This window comes from Clupea harengus, chromosome 23 (genome assembly GCF_900700415.2).
Source record: "Clupea harengus chromosome 23, Ch_v2.0.2, whole genome shotgun sequence".
Lineage (NCBI taxonomy): Eukaryota > Metazoa > Chordata > Actinopteri > Clupeiformes > Clupeidae > Clupea > Clupea harengus.
Genome location: NC_045174.1, coordinates 4,953,574 through 4,970,099, shown reverse-complemented (window position 1 = coordinate 4,970,099; position 16,526 = coordinate 4,953,574). Strand labels below are relative to the sequence as shown.

At 39.7% G+C, this 16,526-nt stretch overlaps 1 protein-coding gene across 1 annotated transcript; it reads right to left on the bottom strand.

Annotated features, from left to right (window-relative positions):
* Window positions 1-2,589: 2,589 nt before the first annotated feature.
* LOC105903291 (transcription elongation regulator 1-like protein) lies at window positions 2,590-15,505 on the bottom strand. Its single transcript, XM_031560960.1, has 9 exons — window positions 15,374-15,505; window positions 10,470-10,552; window positions 9,077-9,165; window positions 7,302-7,456; window positions 5,721-5,811; window positions 4,823-4,961; window positions 4,513-4,602; window positions 4,244-4,362; window positions 2,590-3,451 (listed from the first exon to the last, which is right to left on the bottom strand). Exons 1-9 carry the CDS (start codon window positions 15,498-15,500, stop codon window positions 3,295-3,297), a joined length of 1,050 nt encoding a protein of 349 aa, XP_031416820.1. The 5' UTR covers window positions 15,501-15,505; the 3' UTR covers window positions 2,590-3,294.
* Window positions 15,506-16,526: the final 1,021 nt, after the last annotated feature.

The window sequence follows — 16,526 nt, the reverse complement described above, 5'->3', positions numbered from 1 at the left end:
ATATCCATCTCACAAGCACACGCACACACCCACCTGCACAATAGTAGCTGCTTTTCACATGTATGCATGGGGTAAAAAAAAGCATGAACCCCTAAAATCAGATATACCTCAGTAATTGTGGTTGCGAGGCTTGAAATTCACCAACCCTGTGATACAGTACCGTCATTCCAGGTGGGTATGCGCTCCAGGTGGGTATGCGCTCTGACTGCCATTCCAACGAGGCCGGGTGGGGTGACCACTCTCTCTCTTCGATACAAACCCCCTAAGCTGTCAGCAGCTAAACCTGATAAATGATCAGAAGCCTTCCATTTCCTTTGTTAAATGGCCATGAATGATCACGATCTTCAGATGCTTCACCTCAGACATGTGAGGAATCCTCTGATTTGCCCAAACCATGAAGGTAACTCAATTCAATTCAATTTTAATTGTAATTATACAGCAATAACAATTAAAATAGTCTCTAGGTACTTTACAGAGCTCCCCTAGAGCAAGCAGTAAGGCGACTCGGGCAAAGAAAAACCTTTTAACAGAAGGAAAGCTCGAGCAGAACTCCAGCTCAAAGGAGGGGGGGCGGGGGGTAGAGATAGGTTGGGGTCAGAAGGGAAGGGAGAATCAGGAACAAGCAGATGGATTCGTACATATATCAGAGGATAAAACATATTAGCACACATGTTTGTACGTACATGTACATGACATAGATGAATGTGTATAGATGATATATGCCCAATTAATAGTGGATGAGAATGGAGAAAGCCAGCATTCAAAGTATTGGTTGTAAAACATCTAAGTGTCATAAGGTTACTATTAATAAGGATAATCGCATGAGACATCCTCCTCAGAATGATGGCCAAGAACAGGAATGGCACTGCCGATTGTCATTTGTTGGGAAACAAAGTTCAGCTTGGATGTGTGAAACCTTTCAGAATCCTGCCTAAAATGGAAATGAAGCGTCTTGCCAACAGTGTTAAGTGTGTTAAAAATGTCAGCAACTGCCCCAGGTCTAAAACTATTGTGAATATAGCACCTTTAGGTACCTGCAACAATTAAAGGAAAGATGAAAGTTCCATCAAACTCTTCAAAGCCGAATTAAACTGGGAAATCAGCCAAGAGGTTAGGTGATCTATTGTGGTCACCACTGGAACATTATATTAGTCTTAGTACTATATTACAGTGCCAGCCTTAGAGGAATGTAATGCACCAGATTACACAGAACTAAAGGTCTGGCATGCAGCAGGAAACAGAAGAACACAATTCAGAACAGGTCTCAGATGTGGAACACCATTGTACATTTCAATATGATATGATGCTCTACAGTAGATCCCTGCAGGACTTACAAAAGCCAACTTCAGAAAATGAGTATGTAAATGCAACGGATGCAAGCCAACAGCATAGGGAAACAGTATTTGGAGAGACATGAACCTTAAGGTGTAAAATTCTACAGTTACGTCTACAGTATTCAAACAGACATGGGCATAGAGCATGACCCCAGAGGGGGAAACTCTCACAATCATCAACCATTTCAATAGTGGAAACATGAAGCACTGGGATGCTGGAGAAGGTTACTCCACATTCAATCATAAATCCTGTGTTTGTGTGACTATAACATTGTAATAACTACACATTCATTGTGCTTGGAGTAAAAAAGCACTGGATGTTCCTCTCATTTTAATATGAATGACATACACACAACCTTCTACTTCACAACTGAAATATTTTCATTTTTTTTCAATTTTGTAATTATTAATAACACTATTTTGTATTCATCAGTAATTATTCTTTCCACTCATTACACACTGAATTTGTATGAGATGTTTGTGTAGCAAAAGTGTGCGGCCTTTAGATATTTGATTATATTTTAGTGCAAAAGCTGTAGGATGGTATTTTGAGATTTTAGATCTGCATGATCTAAGGACAGCAGACAGTACATTTAAGATTTTAAGCCTTACACTGGTAACCACCTATTTGAAAAGCATAAAGGAGATCAGCGGGGATTACTGCCAAACTTCAGAGATTAAATGTCTGCGCTCTGACCAGTGGCGTTTACATTTTGGCAGCTGACTCCATGAAGAGTCACAATGAAAACGGTCTGTCATTAGTGTGAACATTCCAAAGTTGAAGGCTTTCCACAGAATAGGGCTCCTTCACATGTGGCCACTTGCCCACACCGTATACTGAATCTTCTTCAATATTGTGCTAAATATAAATACTCTTTGGCTGCACTACACAGCAGAAGTACTTGGTAGTGTACAATTTAATGCTCAAATCAATAATAGGTATGTTTAATATGTGCACATCATTACAAAATAATAGAAGTTAAGATTTTAAGAGAGTTCTGTTAGATTATTTTGAATTTACACAGCATGAACAAAGTGCTTTTAATCATGTTGTAAGAAGGTGTAATAAGGTCAGTTTAAACTGTACTGGCAGTTAGACCGATCATAGGTGACGATGCTCATTTAATGAATCAACACAATAGTACACAAAAGGCTTCAATTTAATTACAAAATAAAAAAGGGGAAAGAAACAAGACAGTTGTTTATCTTACCATTAAATCATCAAGTCAATACTTTTAAAACAGTACAACAGTCCTCCTTTACAACATTTACATCTTTAATGTACACCATTGAATTCATTTTTAACATACATTGATTTGAAAGACACATATGCATTTACATGACTTTATTTAGTAATCCCAAAATACATTTCTGTTTACAATATGACACTTAAGCACTTTTTTTCAGACAACATCTGGAAAACTCATCGATGCACAATACATTTCAAGAACTCTTCAAGGACTCCCTGTTCAATGTCCGATACTACACTGAACTTCAAACTCTTCCTTTGGGTCTCTGTTCCAGGCTCTTTACACCACGTGGTGACAATGCCTGTGCACACTTATGTCAAGTACACAATTAGGGGTGCACACACAAATCCATGTATGGGCCTTATACAAATGCAACATGAACCAAAGAACGGCCAAATATCTCCGTCTGTCACAATGACTCAAACAGGTGAAACACTGACTTTCAACATTCGAGCTTCAATATGAAACACATCTGATCACATATCTGAGAGTTCATTCACTTTTTGTTGGGATAGACAGCCCAGGCTCAGGTCCTAGAGCAAAAAGAGCTGGGGCATAGCATTGCTCCAACGTTAGCCTTCACCGCATGCTCGTCTATTAGGAGAGATGTCAGCCATGGATGCGTTGTCTGTTTGTTTATCTAAGCGGTCAGCTCTCTCTTTACAGTAATCTGCATGGCTCAGTTGAAACGCCTGGCGGTGCTTGCCCTCTCATCTCATCTTCCTCAGTCTCATGCGGTTCTCCTTGTCTCGTTTTTTCAGTGCGTTGACAAACTGGTTGAAGAATAGCTCCTGGTCTTTTTTCTTCAGCACCTGTTTAAAACGCTGGTCTCGAGCATACTTCTCCGAGAACTCTTTGAAGGTTGACCTGTGAGGTGAAGAGAGTTATTACTGCATAAAAATACAAAAACATCCATGCAGATGAGTGTTTCTCCAAAAATTCAACCAAAGTTGTACACTGGATTGTACTCTTGAGCCGCACAACACTGGACAGGCTTGTACTTTGACACTGATTGCTTTTATGTTCATGAATAGCTACAGAACAGAGAGGCACTGAAATGTTGGGTGAGAAAGCTATTTTCCTTTTGGTCTCTGTGGGAACTTTACACAAGGGACAGGATGAAAGAAACCCATGCTACCACTAATGCTGCCTTATCTTCCGCTACAATTCCCCCAGTGTAGCCTCCTATTCTAGGTTAAACTGCTGGAATGATGTGGCATTTACAGCAGGCGCAGCATCATTCCTTAGTGATGTAACAACTGAGTGCTTATGATCAATGTACTGTGAAGTTCTATTACCCTTCAAAGTTCAAACCTCAAAAACAAAGTTAGCCATGACTGAGGCAAAATCCATTCCATTGTTTATATTACTTGATTTAGCTTTTTTCCCCTCAAATGGGACAGCATCTTTGAAAAAGAAAGCAGGTTTTCATAAAATCTGTCAGTCAACACTGTCTTGGGCCTAAAGACTAGGAAAACGTCATCATGAAACGCATAGGTTATTAAATAATTCTTTTTTGAAGGCCGAGAAATGAGAGGACGCTACAATTTGGTCACCCTGAGGTAAGGAAACCATCTCATTATTCACAAGGTCACCCACACAAGTGTACAGCGAGCCCTGTCACTCTCCTCATAATTTGTCAGACGGCGGATCCTTTACCTGGAGGTAATCTTTGACTCTTCAAGGAGTTTGCGGTACTCTTCTTTAGCTTGCTGCAATTTGCTCTTTCTTTCCTTGTGTTCCTCCTTTATCCGGGCTTTGACAAACTGATCGAAAATCTATTAGTTGGAACACAGAGACAAACACAGAACATTTGCCTCTTTAAATAAGACAAATACACATTAATGTAAGTGGAACCTCTGGCAATATAATGGCTCATTCGTCGTGGCGGGTTTAAGATCTCCACCGCCCAGTACAAGTCCTAATACCTGTTTGCGTTCCTCTGAGCTCAAAAGGAGGTATCTTGGATCAAATACAATTTTGTGAAGCTCCTTTTCCCAGGAAGAGAATGCTGACACCTACACAAGAGGACAGACATGACTCATATATTCAAATACATCAAACTCACACCTTACTCTTAAATTCCACTGTGAAATATGGATCAATGTGCACGACAGTCAATAACATGTCCGTCTTTCATAGGAAGGTATCACAAAAAGCTCTGAGGTCCACTCATAGTTTTCTCTTTCCTGGTAGAGCAACATTAGGCATTGTTTCAGATACCATACAGGTCCATACCCCTCTTTCAAGCAGCATGTCCCTGAAGTGTGCTATGCGAAGTTCCAAAGGCAGAACTATGTGAGTGGGTGAAGTTCCACTGAGTGTTGTTGGTTCTTTGTCCGTGCCATTCATCCCACTGTCCCCAGGTTCCTCTACCCTTTGAAAGCAACAGAAAAATAAAGAACTGTGTAAAAATGATTTTCACAATGTTGCATATGGCTATGTCTTCTCATACTTTGAAATAAATACAATTATTTACCAAACTCAGTATTTATAGAGACGTCTCTAATAATGCTTTTCTTCAAGCATGTAAGATGAGAGATTCCGTGATGTCAATAATATAAATAAGCTGTTTTAAAATGAATGCTCTGCAGCCAACCAGCTCTAAGTTTAAACCTGTCCAAACTCCAAGAGACGTGGAGGCTATGTAGATCATAATTATATTCCACATCACAGATTTTTCTTCTTGTCAAAGGCTATATTTAGTCTGATTTTCAAACAGATAAGCAGCTCACTTCAATGGCCTTACTTTTAAAACATTAATCATCACAGCTTCACACAGAACTCTCTAGAAGTTGTGAAAAAAGGGTGTGCCTCATGCCTCACCCAGATGACGGGCGCTCCAACACAAAGATGTCATGGAGTGAAACAAGTACATGGGTGAAAAAGACATTCTTTGTCGATCAAATGATGTCAAACCGTTAGACGTGCAACAATGCAGCACTCTCTCCGTTTTCAGTACAACAAATGCCAAACACTCTGAACCAAGATGATTATAATATCAATCTGCATGTCCATGACTTGAATGCATGTTAAATTGGCTAAAAATAGGATTTTTCTTAACAAGCACAAGTTCCTTAAGAAGGAAATGACAGCGTCCACATTATAATTGGCATGATAACACACACTAGCTTACTTGTTCCTTTTGGTCTTTGAGTTGTGCTCATCTTCATCATCATCATCATCATCATCATCATCATCAGCTGATGGGGAACTCGAGCCATCCTCTGGTAAAAAAAGAGACAGAGGATTATGTGAGAGGAACCATACTGAGGTGCTTAATGTTACTTGTAGTCTTGCCAGTGAGTCAGATGTGATTATAGTTATATATAACCAAGCAAGCAAATATTTAATGAGCCTAGCCCTCATAGCTACATTTCCCCACCATTTCCTTCTGATATTTTATCAAATATGAGGCCCCAAATGGTTACATTTAGTCATTTAACAGACGCTTTTATCCGAAGCGACGTACAAAGGTTACAATTATTGTTTTTCTCCCGGTTCCAAGCATAGACCCTGAATACCAAATCTATTCTCCCAAACATAATTCATGTTCCAATTGAAATGGATTCATGCACCTGTGAAAAAATAATAAAACATTAACCAACACAAGGATAATGAAAGCAGGAGTTTAGCTGGATATGTGTTTTTGATATTTCAGAAGAACGCCAAGAACCTTAGATACTTGTAATTGTCAGACTTAGCTCAGCTTTAATACACTCAGCGAGCACTTGCACGAATGTCTGACTTTCACATTCGCATGTCTACACCTTCAAGTATCAAGGTTTAGGTGGTAAAAGTTTGAGATTTTGAATCAATCTTTGGTAGATGTAATTCAAATGAGAAAAAAATGAAACTGAAAGCTAAACTTTGTAATGAATTTTTCATTCAGCTATCTTTTCTGCTTCTATGGAGAGCAGAGTCTCTCAATGCAAGAAGATCCCAAGTGTATTGATGGTCAGAGTCAAAATATGCACTGCAAGTTTATAAATTTGTGAGTAGAAACGCATCAACAAATAAAAATGAATTATTTAACTAAACCCTATTTTAGTAACACATGCTTCAGGTATTGAGAGCATATTAACACTGGCATAATTTTATGTTTTCTGACACAGAAATCACCTCAGCATGACCCAGAGTTTAAATCATTTGATAAATTACATTTTGTATTATGTAGATAATTACTGTGACTAAACCTCAGATCAACTCTTGGACATTTATCTCTAAAATAATTTAGTCCATCTTCATCAATCAAATCCTTTCCAGCAAAAAGCTAACATAAAGCTAATTCAGCCAGAATGGATTGTTTGAACGGTGAGATCTAACTGCTTAAGGTCATCAATGTGTAATATGTCGGTAACTTCAAAAAGGCTAAATCAATAAAGATGAACAACCTTCGGGGGAAATCAAGTCAGGTGGATAATAACTTCCTGACAAGATCTCTAGTATTTCAATATTTACAAAGCCAGTCACACATGATCAATTCTGATTAGCTAATCTGTAAGAATATGTAAATCCACTGTTGGAAGAATTCATGACTTTGTATTGTTGTCTTGTACAAAGACAAAGGCTTGCATCGGATACTGGTTATTCATTAGTATTCCAAAATGGTCAATATAATACTATTAAATGTATTAAAAGCTGACACAGTGCAGCACAAATTAAACACTGGGCTGGTGTGGTGATAATGAAATACATTTTACTGCAAGGGTCATACTTGATGATGATTCTTTCTTGCGTTTATGTGGGGGATCTTCCATAATCCTCTTAAGATCTCCACGGTCTTTTAAATCCATGGGCTTTTCCCAGACTGACAGTTGCATTGTAGGATTGAAGAAGAACACCCTGTCATCACCTGTCCACACAACACACCTGCAAAGGCAGAGATATTTCACATCAAAGGCATGAATAAACCAAAACATCGAAGACTTCCCACGTCTTCTGAAACATTCAATTCAATTCAATTCAATTCAATTCAATTCAATTCAATTCAATTCAATTCAATTCAATTCAATTCAAATCAATTCAATTCAATTCAATTCAATTCATATACAATTGTTATGCCACAAAACCACAAAACATATTGCCATTAACACATTTTGTTGACATTACTAAACATTATTAAACACTCATTAACACTATTAAACACAGCTATGTCATTCAAATATAGCGTCAACATTTGGACTATTTAGCAAATACAACAGATGTACATCTGTGTAAGAGAGAACAGGAATTTACAGTACGGTGAGATATAAACATCACAACCCAGTGCCTTCAGAGATGCAAATGATGAAGTTAGTAACCTAGACACTGTTTTTTTATCCACATCACTTCCATGCTGTAGTGCACCGAGGGCCTATGTTGGCAGTGAGGATTGAAGGATGAGAGCTACAGATACCAGCAGGCTACAAGGTTGTGTGGTATTAACCTCGCCCTCTGGGTCTTTGGAGTAATGCCCAGGACAAAGACAGCAGCCATGGCTTCCTTGCTGGCATATCCCAAACCGATTTGAGCCCAAGGCAGGATGGTTCACATGATGCTGATTACAATGCATTCCAAAGTTATGATATTGGTTATTACTAAACACATGCCTGCCTCATGTATCTCACCGAGTTACAGCAAAGCTGTGCTTTTTAAGTGCAGGACTAGAAAAAAAGGTCTAGTCTGTATTGGACTGGAGTGGATTAGATTATTTATTCAGATACAAATGGAGCTAGGAGAAGACTGTTAGCTTAGCACAGTGGAGCGTGACAACTGGATCACCTAATTTTCAGATTACTCAGGACACTGAAGGGAAGATTTACAGTCCTCTGCCTGGGAGTGTTTATCCCACAAGCGTTCCACATTTATTCTTGGCATGAAACAACACACCGTCCTCAAAGCACTCACTACGCCGGCGCATCAAAGAACGTTTTTAAAATGTCTTCATACCTGCCATGACAAACAAATGGTGACATTTCATTTACACTTTTCCCACACCACTCTGCAGCTGGATTCATGTTGCCAGATTGGTGCTTTTTGTGCACTTTCGTCTTTTGGAGATGTGACAGTTTCAATATGATACAATATTGGCACACCAGCCTGGCTAAGTGTGGCTAAAGGCAAAAAAAAAATGTTTTGTCACCTGATGTGAAAATGTGGGAGCTAGAAAACTATTTTGCTTGGCGACAACGACAACATCATGAATAAATAAATGTCCATTACCCCATATTTTTCTTCCTCTTTACACAAAGTTAAATGCTCTGTGGGATGTTTGTATAATTCTACATGAATTAAAAATGCAACAAATTATTGTAATGAGGGGGTGATATGGCATTAAACTACAACAGTCCCTTATGGTTTGCACAATATCCTGAGTATGTCTTTAAACTAAACACACCCCTTTGGCTGCATTAGACATGCGCACGCATACACACACACACACACACACACACAGACACGCATGTGAGAGGTTAATTAAGCTGAGAGACTGGGTCCAAAACGGGCTCTTACCAGGGAGACCCAGGAACAGGTGTCGAGGCCACAGGCCGCTGGTCTTTAGGGGCGCTCGCCCCCTCTAAGCTGATCTTGAAGGGCTCGTCCTTTAGACAGGAGGGAAAAGCAGAGGTTAGAGAGAGCTGTGCTGGGAGCTCGACTCTAAAAATTGTTTTGCTTCAGAAAAAAAGGCCAAAGTGGCACAACTAAATGGCCTTGTAGTTGTGGCTGTTTGCAGGCCTGTGTGAGCTGTCTATGTCATAGAATGTCTGGGTCTTTTGAGTTTCATCTAGTTTCCGTGTTTCAAATACGGCTGAACATCCCTGGAGCGATAAAGTAAAATTTCAACTGAATAGGAGTAATATTGTCTGGGTGATAAAAAAGAAATGCCTCTATGCTGGGATCGATCCCAATATTGCTTGTATTTATTGAGCTATACACTCCTGTACATACAGTTATTGATTTCAAGAGACAACAAATGGCTTGGAGATAATAACAGGTTTACAAGCCACAAGAGTCTGAAATTATATGACTCAAACAAGTTATGACTGGCCCCTAAAATGTTGTTGATACCAGACAACCATTCTAAATCTCTGGCTAAAAAAAATTAAATAAAAAGCTTTGCTTTCAATTAATCCTTGTATTTTCCCAAATCAGAAGTGATAGGGAGAAAGATTCATTACACATTTGAACATATACAGAGATCTCTGTGAGTCATATTCATAGATGTGTTTCTTGAATCAGCACGTTTGCTGTCTGGGACTTCAATTAACTTCTCCTTTAAAATGGCGCTCAAGGCTAATAGAAAAAATAAACAGCGGCGATTACTTTGTGATAAATTGTTTTGACACATACGCACACACATACATACAGAGAGAGAGAGAGAGAGAGAGAGAGATTACTCCTGCAATACATGACCACCCCATCTAGGTTACTGATTCTCTTTGCAAGCCTGTAGGGTGTGAGTGAGTGAGTGAGTGAGTGAGTGTGTGTGTGTGTGTGTGTGTGTGTGTGTCTGTGGGTGTGTGTGTGTGCGTGTGTGGAGGGCGGTGAGGTAGGAGTGTTGTGCTACAGGACTAGCCTGGCATTTATCACATAATGAATTATAACACAGGTCTAGAAATATGTTCTAATTGGCAAGGCTGTGAAATTCTCCAAAGAATGCAGTTACCGGAAGTCACGTTTCACTAGAATATTTATGGGCAAGTCATAATTAGACCTCACATTGTACTGAGCTTTTCAGTCCAGCTTTGATGAAAATCCATTTGATTTCCATTTCATGCAAGACATACGACCATTTGAGAGTATAAGAAATCCAAACATCTCGGTCGTTTAGATGATGATTCGACTTCCACTCTCATGAGCACTGATTAAAGCATGCTAAGGGGGGTGGGGTGGGGGTGTTACAGACCACAATTTTGTCCTCCATCTTCTGATCAGTATGTAACACCAGTGCCCCTGCACACGATGGCTTCACTAGATCCAGCTTCTTATCTGCAAGATAAAAACACACGCTTATGGCATACTGAAGGAATTCTATTAGCACACAAGATTAATCTATTGCGCTAATAAGGGTGGTGCTCCTAAATCAACAGACAAGCCAGGGTTTTTTTTTTTTTTTAAAGATTCATCAGAAATGACACAATCATTTAGTGAGGTGTCAAGAAGGATCACTCATGCCTAATTAAAGCCCTCAGCGTTTAATTGCCCTACCAATCAGCAGCTCATTATGCGTTAAGTAGGTGCAACCCTCAAATGAAAACACACCTCAAAGAGCAGCGCCAGGATTGGTTCCCTTAAATCTGAACTACAGGCTCCATGATACTGATATAAAAACATAGTCAGCCATTCAACTATGTATGTAAGTATGAAATACTGCTGCAATACCACTGGACTGCCTTCTTATTCTAGTAAATCTAGGTGTAGAATATTATGTCAGTGTTAGTGTAATAGCCCATGACATAAAAGGCACATAAAGCTCATAAAAGACCAACCACACATTTTGTGCAATCCTTTTTTTGATAATGACATCAAAAACATTCAGGAAGCAGTTTCCGGTCCCAGAATGCTCACAAAGTAATTAAGCGAGCGCAATCGATTAGAAATCATTCCCTCTGCTTGTTAAGGGATTGTTTTCCCTGACAAGTGTTTTTAAATTATGACTGACACCCTTTGGTTTTCCCAAGGTTTCTTTCCCTATTTGGCATGTCCTAATTACTGCTGAAAATGAAGACATTATCATTGTCATTGTGAAATTATAACATCATCATTTATCTCACGCTAATATTGTGTAGTATCCTAATATGAGTTTGTATATATGCAACACCTATATTTAATTTGCAACACCCCTATTTCATTTCTCTTAAAATCCTCTCTTGATTGATGGCATGACAGGGGTAATGACTCCCGAGGCTGTTATGATACCTCCACTTAGTCGGGCTGGTAATTACTGTTACATCAAGATACCCACTCTTTCTGATTAGTTACTGATGTATATTACCACAGGTATGCCTTTGCACCCTCTAACCTTAGAGTAAATGTGTCTCTAGCTGCCTGCATCTTCATCATGAGGAAGACTATTTCAAGTCTGTTGCTGTCTGTGACACTGTTACATCATACTGTATCTATACAGTGCAATGCTCAGTATGCTATGAAGTGTGTTCCAGTTCATCCTCTGCATTCCACGTTGTGGGTAGAGCACTTGTCCCCCTGATGCCCCCTTGGCATTTTTAGCTTATAATTTCTCCTTCTGTGAAACATATTTTAACGATAAAAGTAATTGGGTTATCATCAAAGTTTTTTGGGGGACCCGATTCACTGTGTTAGCTGTTCATGATAATTATATTGTTTTTGTAACACGCTAATTGAAAGGATATTGTGACTGCTTTCATCAGCCAGGCAGTTTGTCACTTGAATGTTAAAGTATTTAGACCTCTTCACTCTTCCTGAGGGTAAGTGCATGGTGTCAGTTTCAATACTGGGAAGTATTACTCTTCAATGGGAACTTCATACCAGTTTGATGATTGCCTACAAACGCCTATATATAAATATTTATTTAATCTTATCTATGTTAGCACAGTAGCAGAGGGAAGCCTTGTGAAAGGTCTGGACATCTGTCATCAGTTAGCATGGTGACTGTCATCTGATGGTGTGGAGCTGAGGAAACAGATTTGACTGTGGCTATAGTTGTAGCTCTGTGACTACCGCAATGCATGAGAGCACGAGAGCGTTCCGCTATGGCTTCCACCATCTGGCTGTCATTATGGAAGTGTGGTCTTTATGCAGTCTGCAAGAGGCAGGTGTTAACATTAACCATTGGTACAAAATAAAAATACGCCCTCAGACAAATTCGTTTTTATTCTTTCTCAAAAACAACATCTACAAAACAGATGCCCATCAGTGCAGTAGTGAATGAACTGTAAATGCTGTCAGTGGATGAAACAGTATTTTATGGCGTTCAGAATGGGCATATGCATACGCATAAGCATTCAGCAAGCATCCTCTCTTCACTCTCAAATTACCAACAGCGCAGGAGGAGAAAAAGTAATGTGACAAACAGACTCATTGCATTTCAAGCCGGGGAATAACAAATCAGCAATACTTGTTTCTGCTTGATTGTGAGGGAAATACTGACAAAGAAGACAATGTGAAAATCAATACAACCCCCCACAAAAAAATCTTATTAGTTGCCTGGTCCCCAGAGGCCAATCATGAAGGAAATGTCACTGTGTTCATACATCATATCAAAATGGAGGGCAAATAGACTTAAACAGACACCCATAAGGCAACTGTGAAATCGATATGTCTCAACGTTATAAATGAATGGTTTCACAAACATTCCTTTCCTGTGGTGTATCTGACACATAACAGGACATAAGTAATGTTTTCAGAGGTAATGCTGCACAAACAGCATATTTCCACTGCAAAGATCGTGTGGGGACTGAAACGATGAAATCCCTGATTCCTTGTGTCCAATCAAACAAGGTACAATAAATAGAAGCCCCTAATCTAAATTCTGCTGCCTGGGAAACAAACTAAGAGGTCTGAGAAAAGCACTCCATTCTGCTGGGCCGTGAAATCCCCCGAGTGTGCCATTGATTTCAAAAGCCTTTTCTGAGAAGCTTCACTACAGAATAGAGAAGATGACAAGAGGAGGGATTAGATGGTAAAGCATGCGGCTAATGGTATCCAAATAGCAGGTCTTCGGTGTGTGTGCCGAAAGAGAACGAGAGAGAATAGCAAGGGAAAATATTTTTTGAAGGATCTGTTTTTTTCCGGTGAATTCTGTCACGGTGGAGGTACAGGGTGAGGGCAGTTATGAGGGTCTCCTCCTTGTGATTGGCAGAAAAGAAGCTGAAGCACTCCACTCTAATCTAGTCTGTTATTCACACCTGGTGAAGTTTCACTTGGTCTACTTAAAAGGTCATGTAAAGGTCCCTATGATTGACGCAATATAGTTTCAGTATTATTTATGCTGGATACTGTATGAGAACAACAGTTCTACTGTAGTTTATATATATAAATACATAACTAATATATGTAATAAGTGCCCAATAAAGTCTGCATTAAGCATCACGGATCATTTATTTGGCCTGTATTCGCAAATGTCTTATTCTCACTGAATATGTAATTTATTCTTGGTATATCCTTAATAACTTAATCGAGAGTAACGAGTGCACTTCAATAACCGATACCTACATAGTATATAATTACTGACCCAACATAAGTTTCCTGTTCTAAAGTGAAGGATTATTTTTCATATAGTCAGACTGAAATGATGAAAATGGCCCAATAGGACTACAGACACATTCATCCTTAATAAACTGTAAATATCTCACTATTCCTATAAAATAGGCTCCTTGTTTAAAAGTGAAGGCTGATAATTTTCTAATGACATTGTAAAAAGTATGAAATCCTTGTGAGTTTGGCATTTTCTTTTTTTAGAAAATAAATGACAAGACAATTTCACAGAACATACGTCATGCGTCCAAAGTACCCTACCACACCCCTCCAAAGTAATCATCTTGTGTTTCCACAAGACAGAGACCATCAGGCTCCGACAGATGTCTCTGTCTTGTGAGACTACAAGATGGACTTGTCGGTAAAGTTTGCAGGTAAGAATACGTATTCTACAACTATTCTGCCAGTATAAGTGACATATTCAGACAGAATGTTGAACAGCTATAAACCTTCTGTTTTTATCCTTACTTATCAGTAAGCTTAGGCTAACACCAACTAGTTGGTTATTAAGGGTATATCTAGAATAAATGACCTATTCAATGAGAATAAGAAATTGGTGAATACTGGCCTAATACATTATTAATGGTGCTTAATGCAGACCTATCTGGGCACTAATACGGACACCAATTAGTTATTGTTTTTGTTATTGTGTTAATGGCTAAAATTTGTACCCTAAAGTAAAGTGTTATATATACACCACATTGATGCAAGATAAGAATTCAAGATGGGTGTTCAAAATAGACATTACTATTACTAAGGTAGACATTACTGCTAATACACCTACTCACCCATGCATCCTGCAGTCATTATGTATTGTTTGGCTATGCTCATCAAACTGTGGAGACATTTGTATAAAGTGTGCATGCAAACACTAGAATAGCCACACAGGCCAATGATCTGTGCTTTACAGCATTAAATAATGCCATTTATCATTGTGCAAACTGAATCAACAGACTGTTCCTCGATGTATCGGAAAACTACGTTTCCATAATTATGTATGTCCTAAAAGCATATGGCCCACAGCGCCACAGGATGAGGATGATTGTAGTTTTAATAAACACTACCACACCCCGCAGACATGAGGCTCAGTGGAGCATCCAAAGAGAATGCTGAATGATTCTCTCCACCACAGACAGCTAACCACAGCACAAAGGCACGCTAGACCACACGCTGCGGCCTTATCTTGCAATAACATTCACTGCATATTAAAAGGACCTGACATAAAAAGTATAAAAATAACTGTTGACATGTGTGTGTTACGGAAGCAAATTATTCTCATACCCCTATTCTTGCAGTGACAATATGGTCCAAAGATTCACTGGATCAGATAATGGTGCCCCCTCCGCCAAACATAAACTACAAACTACAAATGTCATGGCTAATTTCAGTGTCCTAGTGTCAACCTGGTGGGAATTCATTTCAGTGAGCACTACCATAGAATGTTTGAAATAGAGGAAGATATGGCGCTACCTTGAACTAACCTCTGCCACAATTCTAAACTGATGTTCACTTCAAAAACAGATCAGAGACAATCCTTACATACCCCGACTTGTGCAAGGAAATCAAAGAGCTCACCTGTTGGGCCTTGCTCTCTCCAGTCTCCGGCCATGAGGGCAACGCCGGGCGCCCTCAGCGAGGCCACCCTGCCACCGATATGCGCAGGCACCATGGGTCCCAGCAGATCCCCCCAGGTAGGTCGCATCCCTGTGTGTGTCAGACAGCACAGAGAGGAAGACAGAGAGAGAGAGACAGAGAGAGAGAGTGAGAGAGGATGAGGCCCTTTGTCGACATAAAAGCTTCCGCCGCACATCAAACGCGGAGCCCTCTCCACCTGCACCCAGGGGAGCCCCTGCTGCGCGGCCACCGCGGGCCCGCACTCTCTCCACAGGAGGGTGCCTGGCTGCAGGAATACACTTAATGCACCGGGGGATCACACACATTTACAGCTCGGGAGTCCAGGCATGGAAATATGCAGGTGCTGGAAAGGGCAGAAAAAAACTCAGACTGAACACACTCTGAAGTCTAGTTGGTGATGATAACATGTAACTTTGTGTCAGTGTTGTTGGTAGGCCTTTTCACCCTTCATCACACTCTGTCCACACTGTAATAAACTGAGTTATTGATTTGCTAAAGAACATTGTGTTCATCTGATGCTCTACACAGACCTGGGGGAAGTCTGCAGCTCAATACAGTGGATGACAGAAGACACATCTGAGAAACCAAACTCCAAATATTTCAGATAAAACCTTCTCGGGCATAATGACTTGAAATTCAGCAGGGCGTGTGCTTAAAATAATTATTACTTTCTTAATGTTCTCCTTACTGATCAAATTTATACCAGCCCTCCCTGTATGTGACTATGTTCCCTTGAAGTTCAAAATGTTCAAATTTGGTATAAAAAATTTAATCCTCAGCACATTCTAGGACATTTTCTCAATAAATATGTCCTTGAATATCAATTACGATATCAAAAATATTTTCAAATCATAGAATCAATACATAGAAAATGTACAACTTCACGCAACCAAGATTGCTTATTTATACCATCCCTCCGAAACATGTGGAGACCCTGTGTGAAGTATTGCACATAATTCTCAGAGTGTCTCCTGTTAGCTGGGCAAGTGGCAGGTAATGGAACAAATCAAGAGCATCTCAATAAGGCGGTAGTCACACTGGCATGATAGCCAGCCAATCGATTGCACTGTCCCCCAACCAACCCACATGAAAT